Consider the following 16,713-nt stretch of genomic DNA (forward strand, 5'->3'; position numbering starts at 1 on the left):
GCGGCTCCTGTCATCTGCAGGGGAAGGTGGGGGAGTGGGGGAAGGAGAGGAGGTGTTTTCTTTCCTACTGGCCAGGCTGATCTCTCCCACTGAAAATGAGGAATGTTGTGTCCTGCTTCTCCCCCCTCCGAGTTCCCTCCTCCACTGTCCCAAGAATGCAAATGATTATTTTCATTTACTAAAATAAATACATTTCTTAAATGAAGTCACTCTGGTGACAGAGCTGCCCTTGTTCCCCTGTCTTGTTCTAGGATAATTATAGCTATAAGCCCGTTTCATGTATGTGCAGTCAGAAGCAGTTACTTCTCTCTAACTGCTGTATGCTGAATCCTTACCAGTATCTCTTTTGGAAATAGGATTTCTTTTAATTTACCCTTCATTCTGACATTTCTAATTCATGTGATTTATAATTGGATTGCATAAGGGGGGGAAAAGCCTTAAGAGTTCTTAAAACCTTCAAGAAACGCACCAACAAAAGTCTTTGTCCTGCAAGGTGGAGGGATTAACAGTGTGAAATGCTGAGCACAGTGCAGTGTGTGCAGCAGTTTGCATCAGGATGTAGGATGCAGCATGTCCTGCTTTCCTGAAGGCACTCTGCCCTTCTTAACCGCCCTGATGTGAGACCCTGCTGAGCACAGAGGGGTAAGAATGAGCAGGGGAGGTGAGGAAGAAGCATCTGTTTCTCACTGCAGCCTTCCCACAGCCCCGCTGTTCACACAGCTGCTGGTTGCTGCCCATAGGGCTCCTTGCTGCAAAGCATGCCTGAAAGCAGAAGGGAAGTTGTGCGACTCAGCTCATTCATTGGGGAGTGAAGCCTGTGATGTTTGTAATTGCACTGTGCCACTTGGCTGCTCTCAGTATTTTGCCTTGGAGCCTGCAGGCTGTGTTGGCCCTGTGGGTGGACATGCCGTGGAGGTCAGGAGCAGCTTACCCAGGGCAGAGGAGGGCAGGGTTTGGAGTTTGTGGTGGAAATTCAGGGCCTGTGATGCAGGCATCATTGAAATACCACCTTGCTTCAAGGCTGAAGCTTTGCTGCTGTCTGTCTGTCTGTCTGACAGCACAGAGCAGCTCATTGTTAGCAACATACTCGGCCTACATGCTGGCAGTGCAAGGAGGAGGACAGCATAGGGATGCTCTGGCAGCACACCTACTGCACTGAGCCCTCACCATGACGTCCAGCAGCCCCAGGTTCTCCTCCTACAGCCTGGCTTTGCAGGCTGTCCCTGCAGTGCAGGCGGATGCTTTGGCACTGAGTGCTGCTGGAGGCACGTGGGCTTCTCTGCAATACTTAGCTGTGCAGCGTTGGCTGTATGCGACATTACTTCACAGTCTGCACGAAACCTTAACCCTCAGCTCTGCATTCCCCTTGGGATCTCCGTTTGGCTTTCAGTCCTCCTTGTAAGCTTTATGAAGTAGCGTGAGGGCTTTGCAAAGGATGGGAAAGGTTGGTTCTGAGGCACTCTACTCATATGTGGATTATGCACAACGGGATGCTAGAATTATTCAAACATTTTTACCCCTTCTTTTGTGTTGGTTTTTTTTCCATCCTCTTTTAAAGGAGTAGGAAAGGTAGGTGTCCCTGCTGGTCCTGCCAGAATTTAGCTTTATATAAACATAAATGAGTACTCCTGGTGGGTTTGGTGCTCTGTAAATAAAGATTGCAGGCAATCCATCTAGCTGGTGAGATGGACTGGGCAGCCTGTGATGAAAGGGAAGGAGGGGAGATGGCAAACTCAGACCTGGAAATATCACTATGAATATAGAAATAATTTCCCCCAGGAAGTGGCAGCTATCTCATCAGTCACATAATGAGCTAATTAGAGCAATGGAGATGATAGCTGGGGGAGTCGTTCTGGCATAGCAGAGGGGAGCTAGACCCAATGTACTATTGCTGTCTGACTCCTAACCATCTCCAGAGCCCTGGGCTGCAAGGCTTGTAGTTAGACTGTTCTGACAGCATACAGAAGCTGTTCAGTTTGCTTAAGCAAATCAGAGCTTGCTTTGGTTGAGTCTTACAAGCTGACTTCAGCACGTGCAAATGCATCCATCCCAGTGGAACCTGGCTGTTGACTTCCCAAATGAACGTTCCTGATTATCTTTGCTATTTCTGTTTTTGTAAATGAGGGAACTCGATTTCCACCAATGTGAAGCACTGTCTGCTTTTTTTTCCCTCCCTCCCCCCCCACCTCTGTTGTAGTGAAAGTCCTCATGGAGAAAGAGCCTCTGCAGAGGATGCAGTGCAGGACGTGGCAGTGGAGCACCACACCAGCGATGACGGTTCGTAGCTCCGTGGTTCACTGCAGAACCTATGGGGGGTGAAGGGGATGGAGTTCTGCAGTTTCAGTTCAAAGTTAAATCTAAAAGGGGGGGGTTGAAATCATAAAACATGGCGTTTGTTCCCCTTGAATCCTGCACCTTTGTAAAAGCGGCCCTTTATGCCAAGGCTGTGTCGATTTAGCAGCAGGCCTGGGCACACTCCAAGCTGCTGGAGGATTTTGGAGTTGGAAGGCACAAGGTAAGGATGGAGCCAGAGACTGAGTGTGCTTCAGCGTGCTCTCCCACTCCTCTCTGTGCGTGCCAGGCAGTTCTTCTCTCAGTAGCTCTGGCAGGGAGCTCAGTGCCTTGAGCTGCAGTGGTTCTGCTTCATGGGAGCAAGCAGACAGAAATCCAGAGCTGCTCTCCTTCCCCTGGGATGGCACATTTTAGGGCAGGGTCCTGGTGGTGCCTCTGCTTGAAGCTTTTTTTGGTCTTCCTAGGGAAACTCCATTACCCTTCTCATGGCCATATTAGTATAAAGGGATGCCAGCTGTGAGAACTCACTGGGGTTTCCTAAGGTCTTGGGGTGTCTGTTGTTACACCTCCAAAGCTTCTTCCTGCAGTGGGGAACAGCTGCATGTGAACACCATGCGGGACAGAGGAAAATTACATTATTGGTGTGAAAGGGGTCCTTAGAGTATAACAAAGAGTATAAGCAGCACGTAAGACAGACCGACCAAATCAGAACACAGTGTATTTAATTCTTTTCTGACCCCTTGCAGTTTTCTTAAAGCCTTGATTTTATTTGTGATGGTCTCAGTTGTAAAGATGGGAGGAGGATGGCTTTTCCTTCCAGCGAGTTGCTGTCATGTTGATCTTCATTTGGTCATTCATCATTTTGGTATTCAGCCACTTGCTCCATAGCCCTGTCATGTTCCTCCTACGCTGTCTTTTGCACTCTGCTCCACCAGTTGTCTAGCAAACCTTTCCCATGGCATTGCTGTGCTCCTGCTGGCTGCATGGTGTTTGTGCACCACTAACAAAGTAAGCCATGTTTGAACGCTGCTAGAAATGCTGCACAATCAGTGCTCCTGCAGCAAGGCCAGTCACTGTCACAGCGACTCCTTACCAGGGTTGTTGGGAGCAAACACCACTGAATGTCCTTGCACTGTTTCTGCATGGGGGTTTTTAGGTCGCTTATGCAGTCATGGGGGCACAGTGATGGGAAAAGGAGCGGCCAGAGATTAGAGATTGACACCAGTCTGCAGCCTCTGGAACGGGATGGTGTGGGGCCCCTTTGCAAGGTAAAACTTGGAGGCGTTTTGGATGGAGTTCTGCAACCTCCACGGAATATTCCATAGGAAGTAGTTGGGAGGGAGAGTTTGGCACTGAAGCAGAGGGAGAGCGGGGCCTCCATCCCTTCTGCAGGAGCAGCAAGGGCTCATTAAGCACGGACTCTCCCGGTTCTTTGTGTGCTCTGCACTGCAGGTGTACTCAGCAGCAGCGCTGCGCCTTGGGTCACTCAGCTATGAGTTGTTCTCTCTCCTTCAGCCTTTAGATGAGACCTTTAGTGAGGCTGGACCTGGTCTTCCCAACAGCACTGAAATGCAGATGCTCAGCCACTGTCCAATCTGCAGATGCATTTTGAACAGCAAAGGAGCATGCAAGGCTGCTACATGGAAGGAAACAAGCCTAACTTTAGCAATGTTGTTTAAAAACAGGCTTTCCAGCCTGGCAGGACTTAACCTGACTGGTCCTTATTCTCCCAGCTTTCTGTTCTGGGCATAAGTGTAGTAGGAAAAAAGCTACTGGAAATGAGAGGCTAAAATCTCTCCTCTGGATGAACGCCAGAGTTCTAAAAGGCAAATTGGAAACATAAGAAACCTGAGTGCTGCTCTCATCTGGAACAATAAACACTTGTTAATGAAGCAGACAGAATTGAGAAAACCACAGCCCCGTCGCTTTCGTAAATGGAGGGGACACCAAAAAAACAGAAATCTCTCTTTTTTTATTTGGTAAATAATGTGAATTAAACATGGTGAAGAAGCTGGCGCCAGGGGCAAAACAAGCAAGAGGAAAGCAGGAGCCAGAGGCAGATAAGTGTGTGCTATGGGGAGTCTGGAGCAAGGCTGCTATCGCAGGCTGGGAGCTCAGGCAGGCTTTGCACCCATGCTGGTGGCCAAAGGCTGATAATGGGATTTGTGAGGCCGACCACAGAGTTACCTGAATTGTGTCATTTGTGATAATTCCTCTCTGTCTGGTTCAGAAATGAAGGAATTCAGCACTGGGGGCTCAGTGTGGCTGATGGCTCTCAGCTCACTATCAGGTCATGCTTTGTGGAGGGAGATGCTCTCTGGGTGCTGCTCCCATCCCACACCTTCAGCTTTGCCCCTCTGGGGCTGCACGCTGCACCCTCAGTGCTCTCAGATGGGTTGTGACCCTACAGATGGTCTGTGTCCCAGCTGCTGCCTGACTCTGCATTGGGAGACTTCATTTTTGGGTGGGTGCCCCCTCAAGGAGTGATGTGCAAAGCTGTGGCCCGTGTTTGTCCTGCAGAAGCATCCCATAAAGCTGATGGAGATCTTGGGACAAAATAGCATATCTCCCTCCTGGAGAGGAACCACGAGTCTGTTCCCCTGAGAAGGAGCTCTGTTTCCATGGCTGTGCTAGAAAGCTTCTTTCAAGTAATTAGCAGCTGAAGTCTGCTGGGGCTGTGTTTGAGCTCATCTCTATTCCCCTGATTCCAGCATAGAATTGGAAGCTGGTGTATTACATACTGATGTTCAACCAATGACAGATTATATATATATAATTTTTTCTTAAGTCTTAAAAATAATCCACACAAATTTCCTATTAATTTTCCCCGGTGTGTGAATGCCCACATTCTCCCTCTGCATATAACGTGCGTCCCTCAGGGACTCAGATTAGCGCCTGGCTGCAGACACAGCATGGCTGCAATTCACCATGGAGCTTATCAGCTAGGAGCCATCAGCAGGAGCACGTGCTGTGGCTCTGAAGCAGCTGCACAGTGCAATTCATGAGCCTGCATAGGCAGCCATGGTGTGGCTGCTGTGTTTTCAGTGGTTCCTGCATCACTTCCATGAGCACAGCAGCCTCCCCTGGTAGCAGAGCCTGTTCTCCTGAGCTGGGTGAACCTCGCAGGCAGCAGAAGTTTCCTTCTGAATAGCTGCTTTATTTCTAAAGCAGTTTGGAATCAGAGGTTTCCTTCCCTTAAATGCTAATAACAAATCCTCCTTGCCAGCCCAGAGGTGTAGTTGAGCTGCCTTTCCAGAACCACCACATAAGCAGGGCTTGTCTTGGGGTGTATCTCACTGCTCCCTTTAATAAGCTATTAATTTGGTCATTGTTGTTTCCATCTGGATGCTTGAGTCGCTGTCAGTGGGTTTATGACATAGGAGATGCAGATGTGGCTGTAACACAGAGATCAGATACATCTGAGATTGCAGCATCTTCACATTGTAGGAGCTCCCCTATGAATCTTTCTGCAACCTTAAAGCATCTCTGCCCTGTGTTCCATGTTCTTTGTGAACTGTTTTGCAGCTGCTACAGACAGCCAAATGCTTTCTGATCCCGTGTGCTTAGTGAATTACTGTTTATTCCCTTCTGTCTCCTAGAGTGTGAGCCCATAGAAGCAATAGCGAAGTTCGACTACATTGGCAGGACTGCACGAGAGCTGTCCTTTAAAAAAGGAGCTTCTCTCCTCCTCTATCAGCGAGCCTCAGATGACTGGTGGGAAGGACGCCACAATGGGATTGACGGCCTTATCCCTCATCAGTACATCGTCGTTCAAGACACGTATGTTACACTTCTAAGCTCATCTGCGTGGTGGGCTTGCCTAAAATCAGGTGTGGAAAGGAATGTTAGTGTCAGAGTGTTGACACCACATGGAGAGAGCTCATCCTTCAACCTTTCCCACAAGGAGGGGATCCTATTGAGATGAGCAGAGCTCCACCACGGCGTAGGTGTCTGTTTGCATGGAGGTTTTAAGCTTCAGTGTGCAATAAAGATTTGCTCTGGTTGGTGCTGGCGGCCTGGAGAGAATGCAGAGTTGGGATCTGCTGGTTGCTTGCAGAAATCAAGCTCTCTCATTTTAACAGATGTGTAATGATGGGTGCTAGCACAGTGCTGTTGTCCTGTATGTGTTTGAGATTCTGTGCTGGTTGTGATTTCCTTCCCTCCTCCTTCCTAGTGAGGACGGTGCCTCTGAAAGATCCAGTCCGAAGTCAGAGATAGAAATCAATTCTGAGCCACCAGAGGAAAAGGTGACGGCCAGAGCTGGTGCCAGCTGCCCGAGCGGGGGCCACGTGGCAGACATTTACCTTGCAAACATCAACAAGTAAGGACAGCCTTGTGTTACTCTGTGTAATTGTGGAGGTATTGGTGATGAGTCCCATAAAATACGCCCTTCCCTGACAAAGGTTAATGAGTGCTTTCCCCCTTTGTTCTCTGCTTTTTGCCTCTTCCAACTGGCTCGCCTTTTGCTGTCCTCTTTCACTGTTGTGGCCAATGCTCATTTAAAACCCCACTGGCTTCTCTTCCCTACCCCTGAGCTGCCATCTGTTCCTGTTGTTCCAAATACGTCCTGTTTTGTAAGCAGAGGATACTGAGAAAGTGAGGGAGATGTGGAATTAAAGTCCTCATAACCACGCGTCGCCATTCCTTGTTATGTCCCTGTGCTGTCGTGTCCCATTCACACATCAGTGTTGGGCTGGTTTTGTTTTTATGGGGTGTGGGACAGTTGCAGGATCCATTATCACACATTGTGTTGATGGCACACCTGGAGGCCCCCTCTTGCCTGTAACATCCTTCCATCTCTCCAGCACTTCTCACCTTGCTTACTAACCACAGGCTTGCAGTGAAACAGCGCTTCTCCCTCTTGCTTTATCTCCTGCTAAACAAGAGGTGGTTCCCATAGCCAGCAGTCAGCTTACGGGCTGAACAGATTTTTATGAGCAGGCTTCTTGATCTTCTTTATGGCAAACTTATCCCCTAAATCTTTCTGGTTGATTATTTGTTTATTATTAAAACGAAAGCAATTCTGTGTATTGTGCAGGGACGGAATCTTAATGTGATAATTATAGTTGCATGGAAGTGGATATTTGGAACTGCCAGTTTAACAGGCTTCAGCAGCCCAAGCCTTTAAAGAGGATGCATTTCTGTTAATGCCTTTATGGACTAAAGCCCTACACAGAGCTTGGCTCTCTGTTGACATCAATACCACCACTGTATTAGTCTGCATCAGCTTGGGATCTGGGCCTTCTTATTGTGTTTTATGGTGTGAGCTGTTGGAAGTATGCAGTTCTATCAGTTACAGAGAGATCTATGCAATGAACAGACCTTTGCTGCAGCTTCACCACCTGCTAGTTTTTGGTAGCATTGTGTGTAGTGTTTGTAAGGGTAACATCCACTCCAGTAGTTTTCCCTTTACTAGGGGACCAGATATTTAGCGATAGCAGCATAAGACTCATTTTGTTGTTTTTTCTTTAGGAATGAATCTTCTGACCTATGTGTGAGCAGACTTGAGCAAAATTAAATCAGATGGTTTCGCAGTGACAGTTGTGCCACCCACTGAATTATTATTTGGATGCCAAAATCCTACTGGAATTAACACTTTCTTGCAGTTATTCATGGGGCTGGTGCTATATATAAATGGATCCTTCCCTGTATAATGGATGCCAAGCTTCAGACCTATGGCATAAAGTGTTCTTCCGCAGTGGCCTTTGTGTAATTGGAGTGGAATCATGCTGTCAGACCTCATGGTGCTGGGGTAGAAACTAAATTGTTTGGACCACTTCACCCATTTGACGTCATGTTTTGGTTTATCTGTAGCCCTGTGTCGATAACGCCTTATGGTCCTGCTAAAGCAATGAAAAAGAAAAGCTCTGTTACCACCAGCAAACATTGGAAATGATTGTTGACCTCAAACTATGGGGTTCTTTGCTTGCCAATCTCTGAAAATAACAACTTGATGCCTTGGGCCGGGAGCTTAGTAGACTTATACCGTGTCCTCCAGTCAAAAGATTGTAGCTATGCTCTTCTAATGTAATAAAAACACATCATCAAAACCTGTTGATGGCACAGAGGGTTTTTTTGTTGTTCAGAATTAAAAGATTGACTTCACGACCAATTTAATTACGTTCCATCCATCCAAGCTTTCTGGTTTTGCTATGAATGTGCACAGCTGCCAGACTCCTGTTGTTAGAAGCGTTAAATGGAATGGTTTTATAACTTCACTGTTTTCACAGCGACTCCTAAAAACCCCTGGGTGAATTTTGTAATGTGGACATCTCTTTATGTCTCTTCCCATTGTCTTCTGTGTTGTTTTGGGGGGATATCTTCAAATGAACAGCCCGTTACGTGTTCCTGCTTGTATTGACTTGTTTTGCTTTTGTGACTGAAGGCAAAGAAAGAAACCAGAGTCAGGCAGCATCAGAAGAGCCTTCCGTCAAAGTGACAGCCATGGACTAGGTAGCTCAATGGCAGAACCAGCCTCCCCAGGAGCCATAGCCGGTTCCAGACCCTCATCTCAGCCCATTATGAGCCAAAGTCTTCCCAAGGAGGTTCCAGACAAATGCTCCATCAGTGGCCACGGCAGCCTCAATTCTATCAGCCGACACTCGTCTCTGAAGAACAGGATAGACAGCCCTCAGATCCGGAAAACTGTGACAGCAGGGAGGTCCAAGAGCTTCAACAACCACCGGCCCATGGACCCCGAGGTGATTGCACAGGTAAGGAGGGCTTTGCCTTGAAGGCTCTTCTTGAGTACAATGGCCTGGGTTGAAAAGGACCACCTTGATCATCCGGTTTCAACCCCACTATATGTGCAGGGTCACCAACCACTCGTAGTAGATTTGCAGGATGTTGGGTGCAGCTCCGTGGTTTAATACAAAGTCTGCATTGATCTCCTATGCCTTCCCTTCTGGCAGTGCAGTATTAACATGCTCCACTTGAGGTTTAGTCTTTCAGCCTCACTCCGTGCAAGGCACTGAGACTTCTTTCAGGAGGGAAGATAAACAGGCAGCTCCTTACTGCATAAAAGCTTGGCCCTCTTCTTTATTAACAGGATTTTCTTTCGACAATAAAAATGCCCACTTCAGAAAGTTACACAGATTCCAGAGCTGTCAGCAGAAAGATTAAACAATCCTGACTTCGAGACTTGAGAAAAATAATGTATTTAGTGTCCATTGAAAGTTCTCCTGTTGGTAGCGCTGACTTGCCTGTGGTTAGGCATTGGAGGCACATGGAGAAGTATAGCCAAAATAAGAGCAGGCTGCTGAGTCGTACAGCGTTCACAGTGCCATCTTTATGTGCTTACAGGGACCGGTGTGATTAAAAACCAGCTTTGGACATAATGCTCCTCTAGTTTTCATTACCTGTTTGTTTAGACAAGTGAGGGCAGGTTACCAACGCACATACAGCTGTGCTTCAGTTTTACAGAGCTCTGCTTTTGGGACTGGCTCCACATACAGCAAGGAAAGCCAGCCTTCCTGTGCAGCTGAAAGGGAATGAATGGTGTTGGTCGTACTTCTCTCTTTGCTAGTTCTAAGGCAGGCTGGTCTGTTGCAAGCGTTCCCTGCATCTCTCTGCACAGAACCTGCTCCGTTCCTGCTTTTGGGACCACGGGCTGCCACAGCAGTGAGTGTTAGCACAAGGGCAGGGGGTGTCTTTGCATCTGTGATCCCGCAAGCAGAAGCAGAACAGAAAATAATTGAAAGTCGGGTATTTAACAAGTGGCAGCTCCTGATGGGGGCGAATGATGTAAGCGCTGCAGATTCCTGCGTTCCCTGTAGGATCTTCCCTTTCCCAACTGTTGGATGTGCCTGCACGCAAATGCTTGCCTGTACCAACTGCTTCCAGTATGTGATGGATCTATCTAAAGCCAAGGAATGCCTGGCTCTCAGGTTACAGGCAGCTCTGGAGACCTGACTTCTTGGCCTCTATTGGTACAGAAGTCTGTGGATTTCTACAGAGGAAGGGAAGAGTGTTGGGAAAGTTAAACTGCGTTTTTAATTCAGCAGCATCAAGGCATAAATAAGGTCTGAATAAAAATCCCTATTTTGCCCTTTAGCCCATTAGTTCCAGTGGAGTAATAACAACACAGGTCCAGTCTTTGTAATCCATCGTCCTTCCAGGGCTTTGGTTGATATCAATCAGCTTCTTTGTTTTTTCAATTAAGCTCTAATTGAAGTCGTTCTGTCCCTTCCTTTTGAATGTAAAGTGCAGAGTTTTCACTGCAGAACTCTGGGGAGGCAAAAAAAAAAGGAAAAGAGAGGAGAGGGGGAGCTGTGTGAAATGCATTTCGTTGAGCCCTACAATATCTGCTTGATAGAATGATGAGGTGCCAGCTGGAACTTCTGTATTTCTGATGTCTTCTGTGTTGTTTTGCTAACGTTGAAGTTTTGAGTCCTAATAGTGTTATGGGAAGGTAAGACCACAACGGGCAGCAACAGCCCACCGTAGAATCACAAGGTTGGAAAGGACCTATAAGACTATCTAGTCTTACATCCTCCTATCACCATTACTGCCCACTGAGATGCTAAACCCTATCACATAGCACCTCATTCAGATTCCAGCATTCAGTGCCAGCATCCTCAGCCTCCTCCCTTCCTTTGCGTATTTCCTCTCCTGAATCTCCCACAAGAACGGGCCCATTGCACCACGTGCTTTTGTGTTTGCTGCTGCATTTTGGGATGGTAGTCATCTTTGAGGTCCAAGCAGCATCTGGAGACATTGGGATCTGTAAAGGATTATGGGGTAGTGTTAGAATTACCATTTACTCCCCATTTACTCAGTGTGTAACCTTACATAGCACGTGTTTGTCGTGGGGTTCACTTTGACACTCGAAGATGACCTTCCAGTTGACCTGCCAAGAAGGTTTGAGCGCTGATGTTTACGGAATGAAGGAGGAATGTGTAGTTCTCCAGCACTGAATTCTTCCTACTTATTTACGTGTCTGGGTCCCGTGATTTACACCTTTTCATTCCTCTTTTCTCTTTGCAGGACATTGAAGCCACGATGAACTCTGCTCTGAATGAGCTGCGGGAGCTGGAAAGGCAGAGCAGCGTCAAGCACACACCGGATGTCGTCCTCGACACTCTGGAGCCTTTAAAAACATCCCCAGTTGTGGCCCCCACATCCGAGCCCTCCAGCCCCCTGCACACCCAGATCCTCAAGGACACTGAGCCAGCCTTCCAGCGCAGCGCCAGCACGGCCGGCGACATCCCCTGCACCTTCAGGCCAGTGAAATCAGTCAAAATGGCCACGCAGGTCAAACCCCCCGCGACGCGCCCAAAGCCTGCAGTATTCCCCAAAACCAACACCACGAGCCCCAGCGTTGCCTCCTCTGCATCTCAGCAGCCTGCTGACAAGTCCTGTACTGTCTGATAAACCCGATGCTGCTCTGCGGGTACAGCCGCGTTGTTTCAGATGAAGAGACCGTGCTAAAGACGTTAGAATTCCTATTTAACTCCATCCTGAACTTGTGCTGAAGGTTTATGGTGAGCTGCTCCCTCCTGCTGGGTGCAGACTCAGTGCTGACAGCCTGGTGGTGTCGGTGAGGTGAAGCCCTTCGTGCCACGCGTGGGGAAATCCAATCCTGGGTCACTGTGAAGCTGAGGAGGAAAACAAAACAGCACTGAGTTGGATCTTGGTTTCTCACTGACGCCTTGCTCCAAGCGTTTGGCCGCTGGAGGGCAGATTTGGCAGCATCATGTTTTGAGTACTGGTGTAGTGACTTTATATATTCCGTGTTTCATTTATCGCAGGGGAACGATAGGGTAGGATTTAGTCTATTGCATGTTTTGGTGCCACTCGTTTTTGTGGAGCTTGGACATGCCCCTTTCTTGTGCATTGTTACGACGTCGCCCGCTGGTGCCACTGTGGTTAAGGGTCTGTCTGGACTTCCATACCATCCTTGGGTTATGTTTGTTTGCTGCCCCGTCCCTCCCTGCAGGGCTTTTATAGTCATCCAGCCTCGTCTTTTTAAATGACACGTCATGAAAAATAGTTTCCTCTGGAACACTCTTAGGTTTTGTGGAATGATACGTAATATGTGTATGTGCAAATATGAACAGATACGTTCCTGGGGTATAGGAGCATAACAAAGAACCCAGTTGTTGCTTATGGACAATCTAGCTGTTTTTCTCCTTGGCTCTCTCATATTTAAAAACAGCTTCATTGTTTTCCAGTGTGCTTTTAGCCCACGGGCTGCGATGTGGTGTGTGGGCTCAGGAGACTGAATGTCAAAACAAGCAAATCCAGCATCCCCTCATGGGGTTCCACTTCGTAACGCACACGTTCTTGTTTTTGATCACGTATCAGGATGGATCCTTAACAAAAATCCCACTGATAAGCACTGTAAAACTTCAACCAGAAGTTCTCAAGCTCTGTATCTTTTCCCCTTTTACCCCCCTCATCGTTCCTGGCTGTAAATGCTTCAGGGTGAGCTGCCTTGGGGTCTGCTCTCATAGAGCAGCACTGTGTGGGACGGTGCTGTGGCAGCATACAGCTTCTGGAGCGGCTCCATGGTGTGCTCTCGGTGGATGGCAGGCTTATGTAGGACTCCGGACATTGGAATGAACTCTTAGGACATGTATTTATATGGTAGGCAGCAAATACTTCAGCTGCCAGCGGGCTGCACGAGCTCTGATTGTGCTCTGCTGAGAATTGTCCACGATGCTGATTAACACTTATTTAATTCTTACAAAGGAAGGCACGAGTGCCACTCACAGCAGTGAGGAGGAGCTCGTGGTCCTGCAGGAGGGGAGACGGACTGACCCTCACTCTGCATCATTCTCGAGCTTTTCTGGGTGTTTAAAAAGTAGCTGCACATCTGATGTTTTCATCGAGTAAATGCAGGCAAGGGCAGGATAAGAGGAGTCATTTTCATATCTTCCATTTTATCTTTTGGTTTGAAATCTATGGGTTTCACATGCTTGGCTTCCTTGTGTCTGCAATGTCCTGACGATCAGCAATTGCAAAGAGGAAAGAAACAAAGCAGAACTTGACATAGAACAGTTCCTTAAACGTACTTTGCTCTTGGATCGGAGGATGCTACTCGGAGAAGTGAAGGGGCTTTTATTGTGCCCTCATCCATCCCCACCCCTATAGAAGTCACACAGCTGTATTACGCCCTGCTCCCCTGTGGGTGGGATCCCCCAACGACCAGCCAACGTTGCTCTCAGGTTCTGATGGACTTTTACCACCAAGGACTCACTTGGGCTTTTGGGGAATAAGAACTGAACTCGCAATTTAATTTGCTCAGGCAGAACTTTCTGGCATTTACTTTACCTAGGGAATATTTTGCTTTTGTTTGTGTTTGGTCGCAAACGACCGATTACTCTGTGTCAAGAGCAGGATCTCTGTGAGTTTTACTTTTGAACTCATTTGTAATGCCTTATTTTCTTTCTATTTTTTATGCCTAGCATTGGTGTTTCTAAGAACTAAGTGTCCAGCCACGCGCAGCACATCTGGAGGAGATGCTCTTTTCTGTCTTTTGAGGTCTGAACCAGTGGGGAATTGAGAGATAAAGACTTCAGGTTACTCTGTCTGTATATGAATAACTGTGCTTATCTCTAGCATCCACAGCTCTGGGACAATCCTGCTGTCAAGAGGAATATGCTTAACAGGATGAACTGTATACCGAGCAACTCAACTGGAATTCTGGTGTGCACTGTGATTGACACTTAAACCTACAGCAAGCAATATGGCAGACTGAAGAACTTCTCCTCTTCTGCGTGGCCTGGGCTTGTCCAGCCAGCAGGAAACGCACACAATATAGGGGGAACTGGAGAAGGAATTGGGTAGCTCAGCTGCTTCGCTCCATGAGCATCCCAGGCTGAGCATCGTTGCCATCGTGGTTTACTTTACAGCCATGGGGCAGCGGGGAGGTGGGGAAGGAAAACTGGAAGCATCAACACCAACCTGCAAAGGCAGTTGGGCATCTTGTGCAGGAGATGATGGTGTGGGTGAGGAAGGCACGGTGGTTTGCCTGGGGAGGTGTCACTTTTACTTCCTATCTTCGTGTTGAGAAGAAAATTTTGCTCTTCCATGGAAATCCTTTCATGACTTTGATGTGATGTATGTGTCGGATATAAAGACAAGCAGTGTTTGATAACTGGAATAACGTATGTCTGTTTGATAGTGCTTTGTATGAACAAAAGGTTCTTGTTCATCGGATGTTGGATTCAAGTAATCCAAAGCCAAACTTTTAAAGCAAAATAACGGTTTTAGGTGATGAGTCTTAATAGTTTTGGAAGCTGTAACCTCTGATGTTTTATTTCCCTTGTTGGGAACCGAGCAGTGTGCTTTCATGGTTGCTAAACTTGTGCCTCCCTGAGGCAATCCAAAGGCTCTCAGTTATCTCTTGTCCACGTGTTCTTCATGTCAGGGCAATGGGACGTGAACCAACTCTCTCACTTGATCTGTGCTGCCTGTTTTCTTGCAATGAAAACGATTCAATCATCAGAGTGCACTGTGACAGCAGGAGAAAAACCAACCAACCAACCATGTTGTGTATGTATGTATTTTGATACCTGTTGAAAAGGAGTCTTTGGGTTTCCTGTGCTGAATACCTCATACGTTGAATTGTTTGGGTTTATTTTTTTTGTCGTTGTCGAATTGTTGTTGTTATTGTTTCTTTTAAGGCAAGGTTGTTCTTGCTCAAAAGTAGGTTAAGGTAACCAAGTTCTCATAAATTTATTTACAGAACCGAAACCCTTTGGAGTTTGGCAAGGAATTCCATCTGTTCCAGTTCCTCTCTGGAGCAATAGTGAGACTATAGAGGTGCAGATGGAGTTTGCTGCCTCACTTCTTTCCTCCCGTGTGTCAGAACCTCAGATTCAATTGAACGCTGTGCGTGCTTTGGGTTTTGCTGAGCGTTTGATGGGTTCTTTCTCTTCAAGATGTCTCCAGGTCGCACTTCAGACCCTTTGCATCCATTTAGCTGATAGACTGGAATGCTCTGCATACAGAGGGAAGGCTGGGGGCAGGTGGTGGTTCTCACAGTGCTTGGTTTGCTCATCAGGCAGCTGTGATGATGGAGAAAGGCCTATAGGGACAAGTGGAGGGGCTCCTTGGCTGGTGGGTATGCCCTGTGCATGGCAGGATCCAGCCCTGACAGCATGGAGGTGCTCTGCAATGAGCAGATGCCTTTCCTCACTGCTCTATGAACTAAGGTGGGGAGGGAAGGAAGAACATAGGAACCCTTAGGCACTCCCATCACTAATGGGGCTGAAGGAGCTGAACAAGTGAGGGCTTTATTTATTTGTGAGGTTTTTGGTTGTAGCCTTTTTGCAGGCTTCCATGGGCAGCCGTGGGGCCATGGCTGGAGGTGCTGAGCTCTGATGGGCCGTGCTGAGCTTTGGGTCTGAGCTCACACATCACTTTATGAGAACCTTCCCTCTGGATCCACTCCTGCTCGTCTACTCCATTTCCTGGTACTTGAAACCAATACTTGACCACAGCGGTGCTGGGCAGGGCTCAGTTTATGGAGTCTTTGGGTAGACCCGGAGATGCCAACACAGCAACTCAAGGCCTGAAAAAATGATGACTTTTGGGTTTGTTTGTTTTCCTTTTTGTGCTTCCTATAAACGTGGTCAGAAGGACGAACAGCGTCGTTGTGTGAAGATGGGCCAAAAAGAGGTGAGGGCAGCTCCCTGCTGTGCTGATACTTGAGATACCACGCTTGGTACAGGGTAAACACTGAGCAGTTTGCAATGGGAACGAGAGGAGGATCCTTCACTTAAAGGCACTGTAGTAACTTTATGCTTGAAGTGGACTTCACCCTTCCTTTCTCTTCAGGCACAGCCCTGTGGTTGAATAAATGAAGTCCAATGGACTTGGACTCGTGTGTGCGTGTGCCAAACTGCTGGAGCAATACTTGGAGCAGCAGGTTCTGTACCAGACCAGCTCTATGTAGCCAAAACAAGGGCCAACATTGAAACCACCCCCTGATGCACGTTGAACAGCAGCCACGTTCTGGTTCCGACTGTATTGGAGTAGAAAATCTGACTGCAAAGACTGGAAACTGCATCCTGTTGGTCCGAAGCCTCAGCCCTGCACTGGGCTCTGCATTGGGGTTTTGTTAACAGCTGTTTGGTGGGATGTTCTTTGCTTCAACAGTTTCCATTGTTTCATGTCTTCTACACCAATATATATACGGTGTATATATATATTAAACCGTGTAAAGTTGTACTTTGTATATAGAACTGTACAATATGGAGGTACATCCTTTTGTTGTCGTTCTCCTTCCTTTCCTTTTGGTACAGTATTGTACAGTATTTAGGAGTCTTCTGTGTTGTTCAATCCGTGCTGGGGCTACGAACTGTATTCATTGTCGTTAGCAATAGTTTTGGAGAAATAAATGTTTTCGGGTATGGTGGAAACGCTGACCTATGGATGCCAATGAATAATGGACGGAACTGGGTGCTGTGGGTG

The 16,713-nt window shown here is 47.5% G+C and overlaps 1 protein-coding gene across 5 annotated transcripts in view; it reads left to right on the forward strand.

The window, feature by feature from the left end:
- Positions 1 to 16,666, forward strand: part of SRGAP2 (SLIT-ROBO Rho GTPase activating protein 2) — a 77,901-nt gene extending 61,235 nt beyond the window's left edge. For 2 of the 5 annotated variants that reach the window (XM_072355757.1, XM_072355760.1), the window contains 5 exons: positions 2,198 to 2,277; positions 5,892 to 6,072; positions 6,467 to 6,613; positions 8,678 to 9,005; positions 11,278 to 16,660. In XM_072355757.1, the coding sequence (XP_072211858.1) occupies positions 2,198 to 2,277; positions 5,892 to 6,072; positions 6,467 to 6,613; positions 8,678 to 9,005; positions 11,278 to 11,661 (1,120 nt within the window). In that variant the 3' untranslated portion in view covers positions 11,662 to 16,660. Of the gene's footprint in view, positions 1 to 2,197; positions 2,278 to 5,891; positions 6,073 to 6,466; positions 6,614 to 7,764; positions 8,339 to 8,677; positions 9,006 to 11,277 lie in introns of those variants that run through there. The other 3 variants (XM_072355762.1, XM_072355761.1, XM_072355759.1) reach the window with 2 other exon arrangements.
- The last annotated feature ends 47 nt before the right edge of the window (positions 16,667 to 16,713 follow it).

Source organism: Excalfactoria chinensis, chromosome 23 (genome assembly GCF_039878825.1).
Source record: "Excalfactoria chinensis isolate bCotChi1 chromosome 23, bCotChi1.hap2, whole genome shotgun sequence".
Lineage (NCBI taxonomy): Eukaryota > Metazoa > Chordata > Aves > Galliformes > Phasianidae > Excalfactoria > Excalfactoria chinensis.